General features: G+C 38.7%; 1 protein-coding gene across 2 annotated transcripts in view; it reads right to left on the bottom strand.

Annotated features, from left to right (window-relative positions):
• slc37a1 (solute carrier family 37 member 1) overlaps positions 1 to 20584 on the bottom strand; it is a 53371-nt gene that overhangs the window by 5187 nt on the left and 27600 nt on the right. For both annotated transcript variants that reach the window (XM_062975149.1, XM_008107469.3), the window contains exons 8-16: positions 19593 to 19759; positions 19151 to 19191; positions 10820 to 10951; positions 9932 to 10022; positions 5807 to 5869; positions 4594 to 4679; positions 3731 to 3779; positions 1785 to 1858; positions 1095 to 1173 (exon numbers count right to left, since the gene is read on the bottom strand). In XM_062975149.1, coding sequence (XP_062831219.1) covers positions 1095 to 1173; positions 1785 to 1858; positions 3731 to 3779; positions 4594 to 4679; positions 5807 to 5869; positions 9932 to 10022; positions 10820 to 10951; positions 19151 to 19191; positions 19593 to 19759 — 782 coding nt within the window. The remainder of the gene's footprint in view (positions 1 to 1094; positions 1174 to 1784; positions 1859 to 3730; positions 3780 to 4593; positions 4680 to 5806; positions 5870 to 9931; positions 10023 to 10819; positions 10952 to 19150; positions 19192 to 19592; positions 19760 to 20584) is intronic.

Genomic DNA, 20584 nt, shown 5'->3' with positions numbered 1-20584 from the left:
AGACTGGTTCAAGATTGGGAAAGGAGTACAGCAGGGCTGCATACTTTCACCCTCACTATTCAACTTGTACGCAGAACACATCATGCGACATGTGGGGCTTGACGAATCCAAGGCCAGAGTTAAAATTGCTGGAAGAAACATTAACAACTTTAGGTATGCGGATGATACCACACTGATGGCTGAAAGTGAGGAGGAGCTGAGGAGCCTTATCACCAAGGTGAAAGAAGAAAGTGCAAATGCTGGGCTGCAGTTAAATATCAAGAAAACCAAGAGTATGGCAACCACACCTATTGACAACTGGCAAATAGAAGGAGAAAGCGTGGAGGCAGTGACAGACTTTATATTTCTAGGCATGAAGATCACTGCAGATGCAGACTGCAGCCAGGAAATCAGAAGACGTTTACTTCTTGGGAGGACAGCAATGGGCAACCTTGACAAAATAGTGAAAAGCAGAGACATCACATTGGCAACGAAGGTCCGCATAGTCAAAGCAATGGTATTCCCCATAGTAACCTATGGATGCGAGAGCTGGAATAAAGGAAGGCTGAGCAAAGGAAGATAGATGCTTTTGAACTTTGGTGTTGGAGGAAAATCCTGAGAGTGCCTTGGACCGCAAGAAGATCCAACCAGTCCATCCTCCAGGACATAATGCCCGGCTGCTCACTGGAGGGAAGGATATTAGAGGCAAAGCTGAAGTATTTTGGCCACATCATGAGGAGACAGGAAAGCTTGGAGAAGATCATGATGCTGGGGAAAATGGAAGGAAAAAGGAAGAGAGGCCGACCAAGGGCGAGATGGATGATGGTATCCTTGAAGTGACTGGCTCGACCTTGAAGGAACTGGGGGCGGCAACAACTGACCGAATAAAGAAGTATGGCACTACTACTATACCACATAAATATTACTGGTAGGATTCTGACACGAATGAAAAGGAGGGAAGGATTATGAAAATGCAAACTACTCTTTCTGCATAACAGTTGCAGATAAATAAAAACACATTTATTTGCATATTATCACATGCTATGATGGAAAGATTTCCTAGATCATTCCAGTACTTGGCTCCCAACGCAGGTATATTTTAAAATGATGCTTACCTACAGAACCTGTTCCATCAATGATGGCTGTAACTGTGGATAGTGCTCTTGCATTTCCTTTAAGACTCTTATGTGTACCCTTTAATCAAAAAATAATCAATCTTTAATGTTTCAACATAGAGAAAGGGAATGTAAACAGTATTTTTCTCCATAATGTTCCCTTTTCTCCTCTATTTGAAAAGAAGTTAAAACAATATCAGTAACTATGTTTAGTATACAATTTCATGACAGAATGGCATGCAATAGCACTTTACCAGGTAAATTATTTTGTGAAATATTTTTCCAGAAGTCTGCTTCTTGGAGTGAAAATTTAACAAAAAGTAACACCTAATTTGTAAGCACTAAAAAGAGGCTGAAATGTATAAAGTATGAGAACTAGACTACACATTACTAGAGTTTCTCCCCAAGGTTTTGTACTTGGACCACACTTTGATTTCCTTGTATTTATGATACTACTATCATTTCATACATAACCTGTTTTAGAGGTTAGCTTGACAAAGGAACTGCCTTTAGGACAAAATAATAGCTTTTCATAAGCCATCTTCTTCAAATATCACATTAGAATAATAAAGATATTGGGTACCCTTCACCTAGGGTGAAGGGAGATAATTATACTCGCAGTCTTGATTGATATGACAGCTATCTCTCTCTTTGGTTTGTTTTTGTTAAAAGGAACAGAAAATAACTTACCAAGTCAGCTGACACAGCTGTTGTGATCAATGCATAAGGACCGTTTACAAGAGCTCCACAGATGAGTAACATAACTTCAAATGAGATGAGAAAAAAATCATATATTCAGAAATTATGTGGATTCTAGAAATACACAGAGTGTGTAAGATTGTTTATTCAATGTGTATGTTTATTAAAACAGAATAGCTATGAGATTATAAACGGTGTAAATATAATTTTCTAAAACACCTAATAAGGCAAAAATGTTAATCCGGTAGAATGTTCTTGGAATAAACATGCAACACAAAGGAATAGCTTTAGTCTCCTTATTTGACATACTGACTGAAGTATGCTGAATTGAACAGACACTTAGTTTACTACAGCTCTTCCAATTAGGATTGAAGAGGTGTCAAGTTCATAACAAAGCAGCAGAGATGGCAGACATAAGTAAATGAGAACTGAACATGAAGGCTAAAAACTAGTACCTACTACCTAAGCATTGATCTTCTATGCTTCTTCCTCTCTATACGCTTCCGTGCATAATAAAGTTTGCATTGTTTTTAAAAAGAAAGTAAGGAGGGGATCATTTTGATCTCTTTTGAGAGGGAGTTCCAGAGGAGGCGAGTGACCATGGAAAGGGCCACCAGCTGTGCTTGGGACGGAGGTGGGGTCTCATTTGCTGATCAAAGTGCCTGAGCAGGCGTGTATGTGGAGATGTGGTTAGCCAAATAGTCTGGGTCTGAACCATTTAGAGCTTTATAGATAATTCCCAGCACTTTGAATTTCACCTGGAAGTAAACTGGCAGCCAGTGAAGCTGGTACAACATGAGAGTGGTTCTCTCCCTGTGCGGAGCCTCAGTTAGTAATATGGCTGCAGATCTGTGGATCAGCTAGAGCTTCCAAACTATCTTCAAAGGCAGTCCCACATAAAGCGTGTGTTGCAGCAGTCCAAACGGGATGTAACTAAGGTGTGAACTACCATGGACAGATCTGACGTCTCAAGGTACAGGCGCAACTGGCGCACAAGCTTTAATTGGCCACTGCTGACACCTGGGTCTCCAGGGCCAGCAATGAGTCCAGGATCACCCCCAAGCTGCATACCTGTGTCTTCAGGGGGAGTGTAACCCCATCCAGCACAGGTTTTATCCCTATACCCCGAACCACCTTCCAACTGACCAGAAGCACCTCTGTCTTGTCAGTCCATTACTGATGACAGGCACTGGTTCTGGGTCAGGACGGCATCTTTGGCTTTTGATGGAAAGGAGAAATAGAGTTGGGTGTTGTCTGCATATATATGACACTGAACTCCAAAACTCTGGATGATTTCACTCAGACTTAGGATACCATGGTCGATGGTATCAAATGCTGCTGAGAGGACCAGGAGAACTAATAGGGACACACTCTCCGTCTAGCTCTTTTCGTAGATCATCTATCAAGGCAACCAATGCCATCTCTATTCCGTGATTAGGCCTGAAACCAGACTGAAATGGATCCAGATAATAAGTTTCATCAAATAAACTTTGGAGCTGAGAGGCCACCGCTTTCTCCAGAACATTGCCCAGGAAGGGGAGATTTGAAACTGGCCAAAAGTTGTTCAGATAAGTGGGATCCAATTCTTCTAATCTTTAATTATAAAGGGTGTGTTGATATGTCTGAACACTCTATGGAAAAAATTAAACCACAAGAATATTTTGCTATTTTCTAAAATAAATAGCTAAGCACTTTCTTTTGTCATAGATATAGCAAGAAACATTGGGGATTTTCACCAAAAAATATTTTTCAGGTAATTTGCACAAAACAGTTCTGAAATGGGAGATCTTGTTACAGGAAAGCCTATGCCTTACAGAAATTCTAGAGTTAAGAATCAGAATTGGAAGAAACCTCTGGGGGATCATCTTAGGCCAGCCCCCAATTTCATCACTAAATTCTCAAAATGTGTATAATACTCAAGAAAACTGAGAACTCACCTATGGTGGCTTCAGAGCCCATTCTACTAATTGCAGAGAATGCATACAACTAAAGTAGGCAAAAGCAATACACAATTAGTTCAAATTATCAAGAAACTTTACATATAGAACAAGTAAGGAAAAACAATGGAAAAACATCAATGGGATTTGTTTAGAATCATTCAGCAATGACTAATGATAGTGTGTTCCTAAATGTTGTTGTTACTGCAGTAAATAGAGAGGAATAAGGAAAATTAGAGGGATCTGTTGGGGAAAAGTGCAGTAGAGATGCTGTGGTTCATAGAATCATAGAGTTGGAGACCTCGTGGGCCACCCAGTCCAACCCCCTGCCAAGGAGCAGGAAAATCGTATGCAAAGTACCCCCGACAACTGGCCATTCAGCCTATGTTTAAAAGCCTCCAAAGAAGGAGCCTCCACCACATTCAAGGGCAGAGCGCTCCACTGCTGAATAGCTCTCACAGTAGAAGATTTTGAATTAATGTTTATAAGTGGATTATTTTGAAGACCTTTAATTCCAAGTTGTTTTAGCTGTGTTGTTTTAATGTTTGGTGTGAGCTGCTTTGAGTTCCATATGGGAGAAAGATGGGATATAAATTACATAAATTAAGTAATATTCTGAACAGACTCTGAGAAACTGCAGAAAAACCTACTAGCATTAGTCACATAGACCAGGAAGTGAAATTGTTTGTTCCCAGTAAGAATACTTGCTGTGTTAGCTAGAGAGGAGTTAATAAATTACCAATAGTTTGGATTCTGGAATCTATAGAAGTTACATTAAACTTAAAAAATCCTCTATCATTGACTGCCATTTATCATCAGAATAAAAAAAACTGCCTATAATTTTACTTTATTATTCCTCTTACTGTGGGTGCTGCAACCAAGAGCATCATGCCACAAGTTGTGGCTCTTTTTTTCAGGCGATCTGATATCACACCAGCCAAAATTCCACCTGCAGAAAAAGAAATGTTCATAGTATCTAATGGAATTTCTTATAAATACACAATCACTCTGAAATACATTTTCCCCGATATTGATATTTAAAAGGGTCTTAGATATACACCAGCTCCCAAACTAATGCCAGTACTATTCTTTTTACATTCTTGCACTAAAATTGGTCAGAGGAAATAGCTTTGATCTTTTCCAACTTTATTCTTCAAGTGATGATAGAGTGGGTTAAAAAAACCCACCCCTTATTAATCCTAAAGTGACCGATCAGATGCTTCTGAAAAGCCTATAGGTTTGGGGGTGGAACTTACAGGCTTTTCAGAAGCACCTGATCAGTCACTATAGAAATCAAAACAGATGTCTGGTTTGAAGCAGAAAAACTCTTTTAAGTTCTTAACTTTTCCAGTCTTTTCTCTTTCTTTTAGTAATTCTTCTTTCAATGCCTTCAGCTATCACTTTTGTGCTGATTACTGCTCAAAAGATTACAGGAAAAACCAATTTGGAAGCAATCTCTATCTGCCTGTCATCATTTCTCACTAGATTTCCTGTTAATTCTTCTTAAGTGAACATCACAAAGTTGATGTTCTTTCTTACACAAACAAAACCTTTCATTTGTTGCTTTTTAAAACAATGATTGTTTCCTCAATTCAGCTGCTTCTATTCAGTCTCTAAAACAGAATCCTAACTCCTAGTTTACTCCTAAACCAAGTTATTAAATCTCATCACTATTACTTTTTCACTATCCCCTCAAAAATGTCCTTTCCCTCTAGATTTTTCCTGCTACTAAAGCCATAATTTCTTCATTTTGCTTTTTCTGTTCAGTAACAGAGCTTATAGGATTTGCTCCCAACTTATGGATTCATTTGTAGCTCTTGCTAAAGAATGCTGTCAATTTAAACATATACTGGGTCTACCAGATCCATGAGTTCTGGATCTGTTGATTTCCGTCAACTATGGATCCTCATAAAAAGATAGTGACATGAACAAGTTCTGGATCATCTATGTACATACACATTGTTGGGGGTTTTTTTGGCATCCATGGATGGGATCCTGGAACCTAATCCTTACAGATCCAGAGGGAACTCTTTATGTATGGAAGGCTTTTAGAGTAATTAACAGATACAGACTCACCAAAGATTCCTCCTACATCAAATAGTGTGGAAAGATCACCTGCTTTCTTGGCATCAAGGTGTTCTACAGTGAAAATATAGGATAAATTGTTTAGGTACTTCCAGCCGATATGAAAAAGGCTCAAGAGAACAATTATTAGAGTAGTGGTGTGTAAATGACCCTTCCTCAACTTCATCCCCTCAAATAAGAAGGAATTAAATTACTAGATATAAGTTATCATTTTAAAAATATAATGAGCCTTGCCTATCCTGCCAGATATATACCTAATAATAAATTGCTGCAGGGAAAAGGATCCTACACCATTAAGTTGTAATGTATATGATTATTTTTGTACTATTATATTGTGTTATGATATATTGTTTTATTTTGTTATATTGTATCGTGTCTGGGCATGGCCCCATGTAAGCCGCCCCGAGTCCCCATTGGGGAGATGGTGGCGGGTTATAAATAAAGTTTTATTATTATTATTATTATTATCTGTAAACAGTGAAAATACCCCGCATTGGTCAATTTATTTTATGATATCAAAGTATGTTTCTCGCTTCTCTATTCTAACAAAATATTCCTCTAGCAGATTTAATATAAGATACACATAACAGATTATATTCTGTGAAATTCATGGGGTCATCATATGTTGACAGGTTAGCTGAAGACACACACAAAAACTACTAGGATCCCAGCCATAACCAACTGCAATTAAACTAAAGCTTGGAGCCTAAGGATATAATCTCTAAATGGACTGCTATTAGAAGACATGATTTAGAAGGTGTATGTTAAAATAACCTGCTGTACTGAATAGGTCTGTCTGCATTTACTATTACTGAAATTTTGTTATCAGCTATATTTAATTATGTAACCTCTTCTGGGCAGATCCTTCCAAATGTGATAGAAACATCATTTACCTATGCCCTAATCACTAATACAATGGACCTGGGCTTTCCCCCACACAGTTGATGCCTCATAAAGTGGCATAGAAACTATGTCACAATCATGACTAAGTAGTTATTCATAATTATTTAACATTTATGATCTTTAATATAGTGGTATGAATGCTGGGCCAGGATTCTGGAAGACCAAGATTCAAATCCCTGCTCAGGAAGGGGAAAGTAATGGTAAACCGCCTCTGAATAAATCTTGTCAAGGAAAATGTAGAGTAGGGTTGCCATAACTCGACATCATTACGGAATATAACAATACGTTTGATAAAGAAAAAAGCAGGGCATGTATGTAACCTGAAAGAAAAACAGATCTAAGATTTAGAAGTGTATCTTATAATTAATACAAAGCAGACATCTGTTCCAGGCTGCTTCCTGGTTACATATAAGTCAACTGTGCTGTAGGAGATCTATGCTTAGTGTGATGGAACGCTGGGGGAAAAGGAAGGCTATGCATCTGGCTACCCAAGCAGTGATCGGTTTACCCTTTATTATACCTCAAACCTTTAAAGTAAACACTCTTGAAGCTGGTTACAGATAACCAAAATATGTTTATTGGAACACAGGAAATGATAATTTTAGGCAGGATTCTTGAATAATGATTCAGAATAACATATAATAGAAAACAAAGATTGTAGATTGAGTTTAATTACACAGAAAATAAACCTTTTACTGTAGTAGAAATAATATGAGGTAAAATCACTGAAATTATAAAGAAATAAAACTATATTTATTGAGAATGAAGGCTATAAAGATTATGTGAGGTAAGCACACAAGCTACGAGGAAACTAAAATGTAAGGTAGGTATTAGGCTATGAAGTGAGGTAAGTACCAGCTGTGAGGTGAAAGCTTTTTATAATGTAAGCATAAGCAGTGGTGGTACAGTAGAGTCTCACTTATCCAACGTTCTGGATTATCCAACCCATTTTTGTAGTCAATGTTTTCAATACATTGTGATATTTTGGTGCTAAATTTGTAAATACAGTAATTACAACATAGCATTACTGAGCATTGAACTACTTTTTCTGTCAAATTTGTTGTATAACATGTTTTGGTGCTTAATTTGTAAAATCATAACCTATTTTGATGTTTAATAGGCTTTTGCTTAATCTCTCCTTATCCAACATATTCGCTTATCCAACGTTCTGCTGGCCCGTTTATGTTGGATAAGTGAGACTCTACTGTATATACTTTAGGCTATGATGGCAACTATAAGCTATAAGGTAACCACAAGCTGTGGTGAGTGCTTTAGGCTTTGATGGTAAATACTGAGCTATAATCTATGAGGTAAGTACAAGGTAAATACAAACTATAGTATTAAGCACAAGCTACGCTATACTATCTATGCTGTAGGTAAGTACAAGCTGTGGTGGTAAGTACAAGCTATGAGGTGAACTATCTATTATATCTGTATGGTAAGTACTTCACTATGAGGTATGCTATACGGTAAGTATGTGATATAGGTTGCCTGTTTGATTTGTCAGGCCAAAGAATCCAGACACTTCTATAACCTAACTTTAAGAGGTTTTGCTCTGGAATGAAAATGGAGGGAAAAAAGCTTCTAGAGATTAGCTCTCAGGCTGCAGGGCTGAACCATCTCACCCAAACCTACATGGGAGTCCCAAGCTCCACCCCCAAAACAAGAGCCAATGGAACATTCCACCCAAGAGCAGCAAACCAGGAAATAACCAGGAGCGAGAAAACCAAGTAAGACATCACAGTTAGGATCTACTGCTATTTTTGATAATTGCTAGGCCCATGGGGCTGCTTTGAAAACTGAATTGATTATGCTCTGGTAAAGTGTAATTTTCCCAGAGTAATTTCCCCTTTCCCAGTGTTGCCATTAATTCTGACAGAGTGAGGAAAAACAGGAACAGCATCTTGCAGAATGCACTAATATGTAATAGGCTACAAAAATAACTAAGTCTTGAGGCTTCTTAAAGCGTTTTATATATATATATATATATATATTTATATATATATATATATATATATATATATATATATATATATATGAATTCAAGCTTTTTTCACAAAGCAGAATGACTATAGTACATACTGTATCATCTGCTTGAATGTTGTCTGTAGATGGAAAATTTGTGTCTAGTACAGCAGTACATCCCTAATTTACTTTATACATTTCTAGGGTTGAGAAACAATTCAAATACTGTGTCGATAAATTCATGACTGAGCAAATATCTGTATTAGATAACAATCACACTTCTCAAGAGATTGGCACTCACTATATACTTCTGTTCAATAAAGTTTTAAAATATTAACTAGATGGCAGGAAGTTTCTCTTATTTTACAACCATGATGGGGGATCTCATGAAACTGACTTGTTAATCCCTTAATTCTTCTTGTGTTGAGTGAAGCTCCTGAAGATGATATTGTCAGGGATTTTACAGTCAAGAGTTTCATGCAATTATGCAAGTCTTTGGGTCATAGAATTCTGCATATCACAATTCAGGCTGATACTACTAACTAACAAACAAAATAAAATTGTACCGCCCAATTGATTCTGTTCATTTCTCCTACTTCAATACTGCACACTATGGCACGATCTGATTTTACCATTATTTTATTGGGCTATCTTGTGTCTTGCTTTCTGGAAATTTCCATTTGTAATGAGTCATAAGAACTACTCTGATGTCGTGGAAGTTTTAATCTGGAGATTGCTTCATTAACTTATAACGCACACTTCCAATCCAAGCCCAGTACTACAATCTCACACTTCTCCACTGATTCAAACCTTAACAGGTGGTGAGAAGAATATCTTTCCATCGTATATACATTCAGCTCTTCCTGCCTTACTCTTTTGCCTGGTCAATCTCGGTACAGCATGCAGGTACCTTTTTCCTTCTTTGAAATGCAAGTGGAGCTGCTATGGAAACAAACTATATCAAACATCCTGGGACAATTATATATACTAGGGTTCTCACAGTGAGATATCATAACTGTCAACAAAGAAAGAAGGAATCTGTATAGTGTTGCTACTGAAAAGGCTATGTATCAGTCAAGCCCTGGGAACTTTGACCACAACTATCCAGAATTGAAGTTACCACTGTGAAAGCTTTCTTTTAAAAAACATAATACAGTATCCAGAAAAGTCATACCAATACAATACTCTCACCATTGACAAGCACAATATTTTACAAGATCATCTTTACATGGTGATGTAAGAACTTACCTACATTTGTGATGTATAATGGAAGCCAAAAAAGAAAAGTGTAGCTGACCAATTTGGCAAATAACAGACAAAGAGAGAATTCCATAACTCCCTACAGAGAATGGAAAATAAAATTAATTTTTAAAAAAGCTGAAACAAAATCAAGAAATAAACACTAAGCACATTTTCTCACTTGGACAATTTAGCTCAAGCAAAAAATCCCAAAGTAATGCCTAATGACTTGTTTCTTTCAAGTGCTATGTATGTTTCACAGGATGAAGCATAAAAACCTAGAATTGTGCCTGTCCCTTAATCCCAATTCAACTTTAATACTGTGCACTGCAACTATTCCTGGTGTACCTGCTTCCTTTGAGCTCTTAGAAAATGGGATTACTCATGCAATTTGATTATGGATAAAGATGGGAAAATAGATCATTCAATGATAAGAAGACTATATAATAGTCCCATGAAACAGATGACACATGGCCATCAAAACCATTACATTTTAGCACAATACTTTTTCACGTTCTGCTCTGTAATCAGATCTATCCATTCTTTGGGATGGCACGCTGAGGGAAACTGGCACGTTAAACACTTGAAACACAGGAATTATGTATGCAAATGTTAGTCCTAATCAATATTATTTCAAAACATACCAGTGGGGTAGCACTAAAGTGAAGAAAGGCAAGGGGAAGAAACAGCTGCACAAAATCAGTCATGGTATCTTCATATCTTTCTGATAACAAGCACTATATATTGACCACTTCACATGTTGTTTGCATAGCTACACATATTGTCAAAGGGAAAAAGTAGAATTCAAGATACTATCTCTAGTTTATCTTATTTTTGTAACACACTTAGAACATAGACCAAGTCACAATTCCAATCTGATACCTGTCTCATACTCACAGGTATCCGCAAAGCTCCAATGAAGCTTATAGCAAAGTTTCCCTTTTCAAGTCCCTCAGATACTCCATTGTTATGATGCAGTAGTTTTATACAGTTTTCATTTTCAGATAACAGACAGTGCATCTCTGGATCCTATAAAAGATTCCATCAAACTTAATAAAGAAAATAAGATGTGCACTTTAAAAAACTAAACAATTCAAACATTTTAATGCATTGTAAAAAGGGGAAGAATATGGGATTTTCTAAATATTAGGTGAAACTATATGCTACTTATATTGTTGAAACGGAATTAATACATTGTTTATGAAATAATGTTTTTGATATGTCATGCTTCGCTTGATACAATATATTTATCAACTTCGCCAAGTGTTGCAGTATTGTCTTATTAGGTTGCACCAGGTCCATTAGCAAGAAGCATGATCCATTCCAAAAGAGTGACTCTGTTACTAGCAACATTAATATAATTACAGTGTTCCCTCACTTATTGCAGGGGTTAGGTTCCAGGATCACCCACATTAAGTGAAAATCCGTGAAGTAGGTACACTATATTTACTTTAATATTTATACATTATTTTAGTAGTTATACACTATTTTAAGTCTTTATCAACCAATCGTGTGTTGATAAATCGATTCCTTCTCCTCCCGTTGCCGCTTGGGCTTCTTTTCTCTCCCTTCGGCTTCTCCTTCCTCCCTTCCTAAGGCTGTAAATTGTGATTTTTTATGATTTATAATAGTCTTTTAGAGTTTATTGAAAAACAGCAAAACAGCGAATCTGCAAAAAGTGAACCGCAAAGTAGCGAGGGAACACTGCACTTCTCTTCCAAAGTGAATATTCTTATAGAAACAACTGTATTAACTGGACGATAGAACTTATTACAGTACTTGCAGCACAGTGGAGCCAAGGGAACCTCTATTAATACTGTCATGGATAATTCATTAAATCTCTTGAGGTTTCGAACTGCAGTTATTATCAAACTATTCAAATACATAAACTGGTTTTAGCAAGGCTAACTTGTTAAACAAGATTTTGTAGTCAAATCCATGGCATATTATTTAAACAAATCTTCAGATTCTGTAAAAGTAACAAACAACAGCCCTACTGGTATTTTCAGTAAAAGTTATACTCTGTATATATTAAAATGACAACAAACTGCATGACTCCTTTTGATCTTTTTGATTTAATTCAAGGAGAGGGGGACATAAAGGCCTAACCTAGCCATGGAAGGAGTTAAAGCAAGGTTTTTATAAATCTGATTATGTTTACTGGCATTTAGGTTAAACAGAAATATACTTTCACATGAATTATTTTCAGTCAATTGCTGTTTTATTCATATGATCCAATGCTTGCCAGGAAAAAATATGTGACAGGGTAGTGAACCAAACTCATGTCATGTGACACATTATTTCCCTACATTGTATGAAAGCTTGGACTCACAAGACTGAGTGTGTTCTATGCCAACCTACTCAGTCCATGACAGGAACACAAGTAGATTGGGAACTATTTGTTGCAGCAGCATTGCTGAGCCATGTCAAAACAAAGACTAGATCATACTTCAAACATTCCTCTCCATGTTTCCATATTTTTTATGCACAAAACCCGTGGCTATAGAGGGCTATCCTTGATCTGCATGTTCTTTCACTGTGAGGACATCGATTTCCAGATGGAAGTTAGTCCCGACAAGGGTTGGTTTGATGCACCATCCTCTTGACATGTTTCTTCCTTTTGCCCAACATTCGTGCCTCTTTGAATTCCACAGCATTGTTGATAACTGCTGACCTCCAGTTAGAATGCTTAAGGGTCAGGGCTTCCCAGAACGCTTGAGGGCCAGGGCTTCCCCCTTGATGGATTGACACCTTGTCGTGGTAAGGGGGCTTATGTGTTCCAGTGAACTTGTGGGCAAAACCGTCGGAGTCCTGTGCTCCTAGTGGGGTCTCCTTGAGCAACAGGACCACAGGGGAGGAACCAGACCAATCTGAAATCTGCAACAGCAGAGCAGGTGGGCGATAGCATGGTACATGTTACAACGGCTGTGAAGGCGGAAGAAGGCTGCAACAGGTGAGAAGCCACTGGTCATCGGGTTAATTATGCCACTGGATGTGCACTTCTTTTGTGAAGACTGAGTGTTGATTGGATTTGCATTGATTCTCACACATAAATAAAATGTACACACAGCCATCTTCCAAGAAAAATAAAATAAAACCAACAGAAGTCCAATGGTGATCAGCAAGTGGCGACGGGGGCAGAACTGTGAAATCTGGAAGCCCCTAGCCACAGACTGGCACATGGCTGGTGGATATGGATTCAGTCATTCTACCTCAAGGTCCAAGGCAGTTGAACAGGTTGGCAGTGGTATCCACGACTGTGCAGCCCTTTTTAGGATCCACTCTCCTCACCCCACACAGGAGAGAGGGTTAGAAAAGATGCCCTAAACATAGTCTGACTCTCTTATCCCTGATTGGACTGCCACATCCAGAGGCGTCACCACCTTGTGGCCAATGGAAAAAAACCCCCCACAACATTATACAGTATTCTATTAGCAACCAAATCTCATTAGTTCTCAAAGTCTTAAGAAGGGGATAGCCTGAAAGTTATTTTGCTTAAAAATGTAATAGATGTATTTAAACCAGTATTTTCACTCAGAAATAAACAGTAGGAAGCCTTGGCCCAAGATTGTTGTCCTTGTGAAATACAGTGGGTGATAGAGAATATTCTCTTTGGAATATTTCTGTTCAGGCTCAGAGCATGGAACTTGCACATCATGCTCGCTATGTGCGTAGCTTTACATTATTTACAGTATAAGATGATTATTTAACTTCATAGCCAGTAAAATACAGTGCAGAAAGATTTGAAAAGAGCCAGGCACAGATATAGTTATAGAACTACCAACTTTCATCTCCAAGCAAATAATGTATAGACTTGCCAACCTCTTACAGATGAAAGCAGGGATAATTACCCTGTTCTCAGACTCCAGACTTCTATCTTAACATCACAATCTCATCCATCAATACATGTTGCTGAAAGCTCATTTCTGTCAGGTATGTATTTATTTATTATGTACTAATCTATTACATGCTGGTTTCTGAATCTGAAGTCTATGTATTAATAAAATGACCACAACAGTGTACTTTGTTAATATTTAGAATGATTGGAAGGATAGATGTTTAATAGAGAGCATATTAGATAAGATCTGTTCAAGTAAGCTTAGCAATGCTTACTATCTGAATATGGAGATGCATGGAGATTGAAAGGAAGCTTGTATATGTATCATAGCTGAGCCTGGAACCCCAGGCCTCAGCGGTGGCCAGGGGAGCATTTGCACAACTAAGACTTGTGCACCAGCTGTGCCCATACCTTGGGAAGTCTGACTTGGCCACGGTGGTCCACGCTCTGGTCAAATCCTGGTTGGATTACTGCAACGCGCTCTACGTGGGGCGGCCCGGAAGCTCCAATTAGTACAACGGGCGGCAGACAAATTAATAACTGGGGCGGCATACAAGGAGCGTATTACTCCTTTGTTAAGCCAGCTCCACTGGTTGCCGATATGCTACCGAACCCAATTCAAAGTGCTGGTCTTGGCCTACAAAGCCCTAAACGGTTGTGGTCCAATTTACCTGTCCGAACGTATCTTCCCCTATGAGCCCACGAGAACCTTAAGATCATCTGGAGAGGCCCTGCTCTCGGTCCCACCCACCTCTCAGGCACGGCTGGTGGGGACGAGAGACAGGGCCTTCTCGGTGGTGGCTCTCCGGCTGTGGAACTCCCTCCCCAGTGACATTTGGCAGGCTCCATCCCTTCTGGGGTTCAGAAAAAAACTGAAGACCTGGCTATGTACGCAGGCATTTGAAGAATAAGTATGTGTTGACTTCGACGCAGTCTGAATTAAGGCTCTTGTATAAGGTCTGGTGGATGAATGGCATAAGCACTTTGCATTGTTTTAAACTTTGTATATTGTATTTTATGACGGTTTTAACTGTTTTAGTTCATTGTATAACGGTGTAACAGCATCAATTGCCACTTGTAAGCCGCCCTGAGTCCCCTCGGGCGAGAAGGGCGGGGTATAAATAATTGAAATAAATACATAAATAAATAAAATAAAGATTTTTTAGGAGGCAATATCAAATCTTTCCCAGAAGCAGACAATGATTAACCAGGAAACTGGAAAATCAAATATGTTCCTTACAAATATATACTACAAGCAAATATTGTTTCACATCATACAAGCCTGTTTTCTGTTGCACTTAGGCAATCTACTTTTTCCATAACTCTGAAAAATATAACTACAAAAACATTTTTCCTTTACCTGAGATGTGTTTGCTTTCCTACTGGTTAACTTTGCTTTATGAATGCTAAATCTATCTGACCTATTCTTGCAACGTTTGGAATCCTGAAAGATATTTTAGTAAGAATTAAGAGAAGACAACAATATGACACTATGTTGTTAGAAAAGCAGTTACTCAAATGGCTGTGCTATTTCTCAGAAGTTGTGTAACTGCAATCTATAATGCAGCCAAACATTCTGCAAACAAATAAAAACTGCTCAATCTCACACTCTTGAATTGATGTATGAAGAACTGACTGATGGTGGCACACCTATTGTACATTGCTTCATTAAATATAGCGACACTGACACATATTTTAGGTTACGCTAAGAGGGATCTTGGTCTTAAGTGCTACCTATAAGCAGGTCTTATTAAAGCATAGAATATCTGAATAAAAACAGCATGCATTAGACTTAAAAAACTTTTGATGGTTTACTTTTGTCTACAATACCTACCAGAAAGTTTAGGCAATACATAGAATGTAACAATCACAATCTCTTGCTATAGGATAGGAGTGACTGACACTATGATCCTTCTGGGGCTGGGATTTCCACTGCCATATAACCCAGTTTCTGAATCCAAGTTATCTACTTTGAACTAGGTTATATGAGTCTACACTGCCATGTAATCCAGTTCAAAGCAGAAAATTTGAACTCAGAAACTGGATTAAATGGCAGTGTAGATGAGGTTTGAGAGGCATGAAGAGTTATTTCCTTAGGCAAAGGGTTTGAGTGGGCATCAGACTGCATCCCTCCCCTTCAGGCCTATCTGTTGATAGGGCCACCTGCAATGTAGATTAATTGTCCAGCCCTGGAGCGGTGCCTCATGCCAAGCCAACATTACTCAGATGTATATGCCCCAACCACAGCTGCTGAAGAAGCAGAATTAGACAAGTTCTACGAGGACCTGCAACACTTAGTGGATAACACACCAAAAAGAGACATTATTCTTACTACAGGAGATTGGAATGCTAAGGTGGGCAGTCAAATGATAACTGGGATCACAGGCAAGCATGGTCTGCGACAACAAAATGAAGCAGGACGTAGGTTGATAGAATTTTGCCAGGAAAACTCAATGTGCAAAACAAACGCTCTCTTCCAACAACCTAAAAGACGGCTTTACACATGGACTTCACCAGAATGTCAACACCGAAATCAGATTGACTACATCCTTTGCAGCCAAAGGTGGCGGACATCCATCCAGTCGGTGAAAACAAGACCTGGAGCTGACTGTAGTTCAGATCACGAACTTCTTATTACAAAATTTAGAATCAGACTAAAGAGAATGGGGAAAATACACAGACCAATTAGATATGATCTCACAAATATTCCCAGTGAATATGCAGTGGAGGTGAAGAATAGATTTCAGGGACTAGATTTAATAAATAGAGTCCCAGAAGAACTATGGAAGAAGTCCACAACATTGTGCAGGAGACAGCAACAAAGTACATCCCAAAGAAAAAGAAAACCAAGAAGGCAAGATGGTTGTCTGTTGAGACACTGGAAGTAGCCCAAGAAAGAAGGAAGGTGAAAGGAAACAGCGATAGGGGGAGATATGTCCAATTAAATGCACAATTCCAGAGGTTAGCCAGGAGAGACAAGGAACTATTTTTGAACAAGCAATGCATGGAAGTGGAAGCAGACAATAGGATAGGAAGGACAAGAGATCTCTTCCAGAAAATCAGAAACATCGGAGGCAAATTTCAGGCAAAAATGGGCTTAATCAAAAACAAAGATGGCAGGGACTAAAAGAAGCTGAAGAGATCAAGAATAGGTGGCGAGAATATACAGAAGATCTGTATAGGAAGAATAATAATATAGATGATAGCTTTGATGATGTGGTGAGTGAATTAGAACCAGACATCCTGAGGTTGAATGGGCCTTAAGAAGCATTGTTAACAACAAGGCAGCAGGAGACGACGGGATCCCAGCTGAGCTGTTTAAAAGCTTGGAAGGTGATGCTGTCAAGGTGATGCATGCCATATGCCAGCAAATATGAAAAACACAAGATTGGCCATCAGATTGGAAAAAATCAATTTATATCCCCATACCAAAAAAGGGAAATGCTAAAGAATGCTCAAACCTCCGTACAGTGGCACTTATTTCCCATGCCAGTAAGGTAATGCTCAAGATCCTGCAAGGCAGACTCCAGCAATACATGGAGTGAGAGTTGCCAGATGTCCAAGCTGGGTTTAGAAAAGGCAGAGGAACCAGAGACTAAATTGCCAATATCTTCTGGATAATGGAGGAAGCCAGGGAGTTTAAGAAAAACATCTACTTCTGCTTTATTGACTATTCTAAAGCCTTCGACTGTGTGGATCATAATAAACTATGGCATGTTCTTGATGGTATGGGGATACCAAGTCACCTTGTCTGTCTCCTGAGAAATCTGTATAAAGACCAAGTAGCCACAGTAAGAACAGATCACAGAACAACAGACTGGTTCAAGATTGGGAAAGGAGTACGGCAGGGCTGCATATTTTCACCCTCCCTATTCAACCTGTACGCAGAACACATTATGTGACATGCGGGGCTTGAGGAATCCAAGGCCGGAGTTAAAATTGCTGGAAGAAACATTAACAACCTTAGGTATGCAGATGATACCATTCTGATGGCCGAAAGCGAGGAGGAGCTGAGGAGCCTTATCACCAAGGTGAAAGAAGAAAGTGCAAAAGCTGGGTTGCAATTAAATGTCAAGAAAACCAAGATCATGGCAACTGCACCTATTGATAACTGGCAAATAGAAGGAGAAAACGTGAAGGCAGTGACAGACTTTATATTTCTAGGTGCGAAGATCACTGCAGATGCAGACTGTAGCCAGGAAATCAGAAGAAGTTTACTTCTTGGGAGGAAAGCAATGGCCAACCTTGACAAAATAGTGAAGAGCAGAGACATCACAATGGCAACGAAGGTCCGCATAGTCAAAGCAATGGCATTCCCCATAGTAACCTATGGATGCGAGAGCTGGACCATAAGGAAGGCTGAGCAAAGGAAGATAGATGCTTTTGAACTTTGGTGTTGGAGGAAAATCCTGAGAGTGACTTGGACTACAAGAAGATCCAACCAGTCCATCCTCCAGGAAATAATGCCCGGCTGCTCACTGGAGGGAAGGATATTAGAGGCAAAGCTGAAGTATTTTGGCCACATCATGAGGAGACAGGGAAGTTTGGAAAAGATCACGATGCTGGGGAAAATGGAAGGAAAAAGGAAGAGAGGCCGACCAAGGGCAAGATGGACGGACGGCATCCTTGAAGTGACTGGCTTGACCTAGAAGGAACTGGGGACGGTGATGGCTGACAGGGAGCTCTGGTGGACTGGTCCATGAGGTCACGAAGAGTCGGAGACGACTAAACGACTGAGCAGCAGCAGCATATGCAATGATGAAGTTGTGACTACTGTATGGCATCCTGTTAGTTAATTACAAAGTTTACAACGCTGTAACTGTTTCCTATTCAAATTGTAAATGCCCCTGAAATAGACTTTACAATTCAGCTACCCAAGCAGGTCACTGAAAGTGACCTCCTCCTGCCAGAGGTAAGTGATGACCTGAGGAGTTGCAAACTGTGGATTGATCTGCTGGAAGAGATCTACAGCTTAATGAGCTGTTGAAATTTAAAACACAAATGAAGACCCATCTCTTCTAGTAGGCCTTCCCAGTCAGTTTTAACTAGGGACTTTTAAATGACATTCTATGTTTGTTGTGGTTAACTTTTGTCTCTGGTATTTTAATATGTGTATGTTTTAATGTATGCCTTTATGGTTGCATTTTAACTATGTTTTAATATGTGATTTTATAGATGCATGTAACTACAGTATTGTGCCCCACCTTGATCAGGAAAGAGAGGTGGGTAATAACTAAAATTGTATTATTAGTAATATTATAGGATCCCAAAAAGGTTCCTGCTTCTGCTTGATGCAAAATGTGAATGGATACGTGGGTAGGATGAGCTTCCATCAACACAACCAGACTTGCAAAATTCAATCAATCATGTAATTTAAAGCCTTTACTTACATTGGATGATGATGTACTTGTGCAGTTTATATCCTTAGGATCTGAAATAAAGCAGCAGACATCATTCCCGGAAGGATATATGATTTATCTTGCCAAAATACTAACACAAAATATCTAAAAATGCTTAATATAATGAAAAGGGCATATTTCTGACTCCAATAAGAAACCAATACTTGCACCGTGTCATCTTAATGTCACTTGTAGACTTTTTGACCTACGACCAAATGTAGAGAAAGGGATAAAACACACATGCTTTCCCTATTTGCCCAGATACTTTTCATTTTCACTCCTCATTCTTTGTTCTATTTTTTCAGTATATTAGGATTGTTGTTTTACAAAAAGAATACAAAGGTGTTGTGTGGCTATGAACAAACAATATTAATCAATCACTTTTATCCTAATTGGTAATACTCTATGAAGTAATTACAGAACAGACACTTACGTTCAATCAGAAACAAGAAGCAGACTATCCCCATTAGAGATATGATAATGCCAGGCACCACAAAAGACAGACCCCAACAGGTAGATACCCAGTAGCCAGCTATTAAAGATCCTAAAATGTTTCCTACAGAAGTATGGGAATTCCATAATCCCATTATCAATCCTCTCCTACAATAAAGAAAAAGAAAAAATATTTACTAATTTTATTGACACCAACCTTAAGAAGGAGAGACATTACTTTATTTAAATGTTCAAGTCTCTCAGGAATTTCTAGGCAAATATAGCATTTTTTTCTAGCATGTGCTATTCCATTAGTATTCAGTCCCAGCTCAACATAAATTTGCTGCCTGGTATAAAGCACAATATTATTATCTCCATCTTCATATACAGTCTTGCTTCAGCGCTGATGAGTCTATATCCACTATAGTCTATATCCAGCCAGGACAGGAGGCTAGTGTATAGGCAGCAGGGCAAGCAGCAAACCCTTGCCCTCAAGCACCAAACAATCACTTGTTCACCATTTTATTTGACACCTGTTAGGATTAATATCACAACATAGCATTCTAGTGCCACTGCAGGTGGATAGACTCCGGCAAGTACATCACAGCCCTGAGACTTCAAGGCCTGTTGATGAAGGCAGACTTGGAGATCTCTCATTCATAGCGCCACTATCAGTCAAAGCTGACTTGATGACAATCACATTACTACAGAGTATTTTAAAAGAAACTGTCACAGGTCATCCATCCTCCCCATCCCAAAGTTACATGAATAGAAGCGTCTCCACTACATACAACCCTAACATGCAGAATGTATTGAAAACTATTTTACTCTCTTCCTTACCCTTCTAATAAGCAATGCTTAACTACATAATTGCATTTAATAATATATGAATATACATGTCTTAGAAAGAGTGCATTTGAAATACTGGGAAAGCCACCTAGACTATTAATATGTGTTTGATACTCCAGCCAACCCTACCTGATGAAGACAACG

This window comes from Anolis carolinensis, chromosome 3 (genome assembly GCF_035594765.1).
Source record: "Anolis carolinensis isolate JA03-04 chromosome 3, rAnoCar3.1.pri, whole genome shotgun sequence".
Classification (NCBI taxonomy): Eukaryota; Metazoa; Chordata; class Lepidosauria; order Squamata; family Dactyloidae; genus Anolis; species Anolis carolinensis.
Note: the sequence above shows the minus strand (reverse complement) of the source record. Positions and strands in the feature narration are given on the sequence as shown.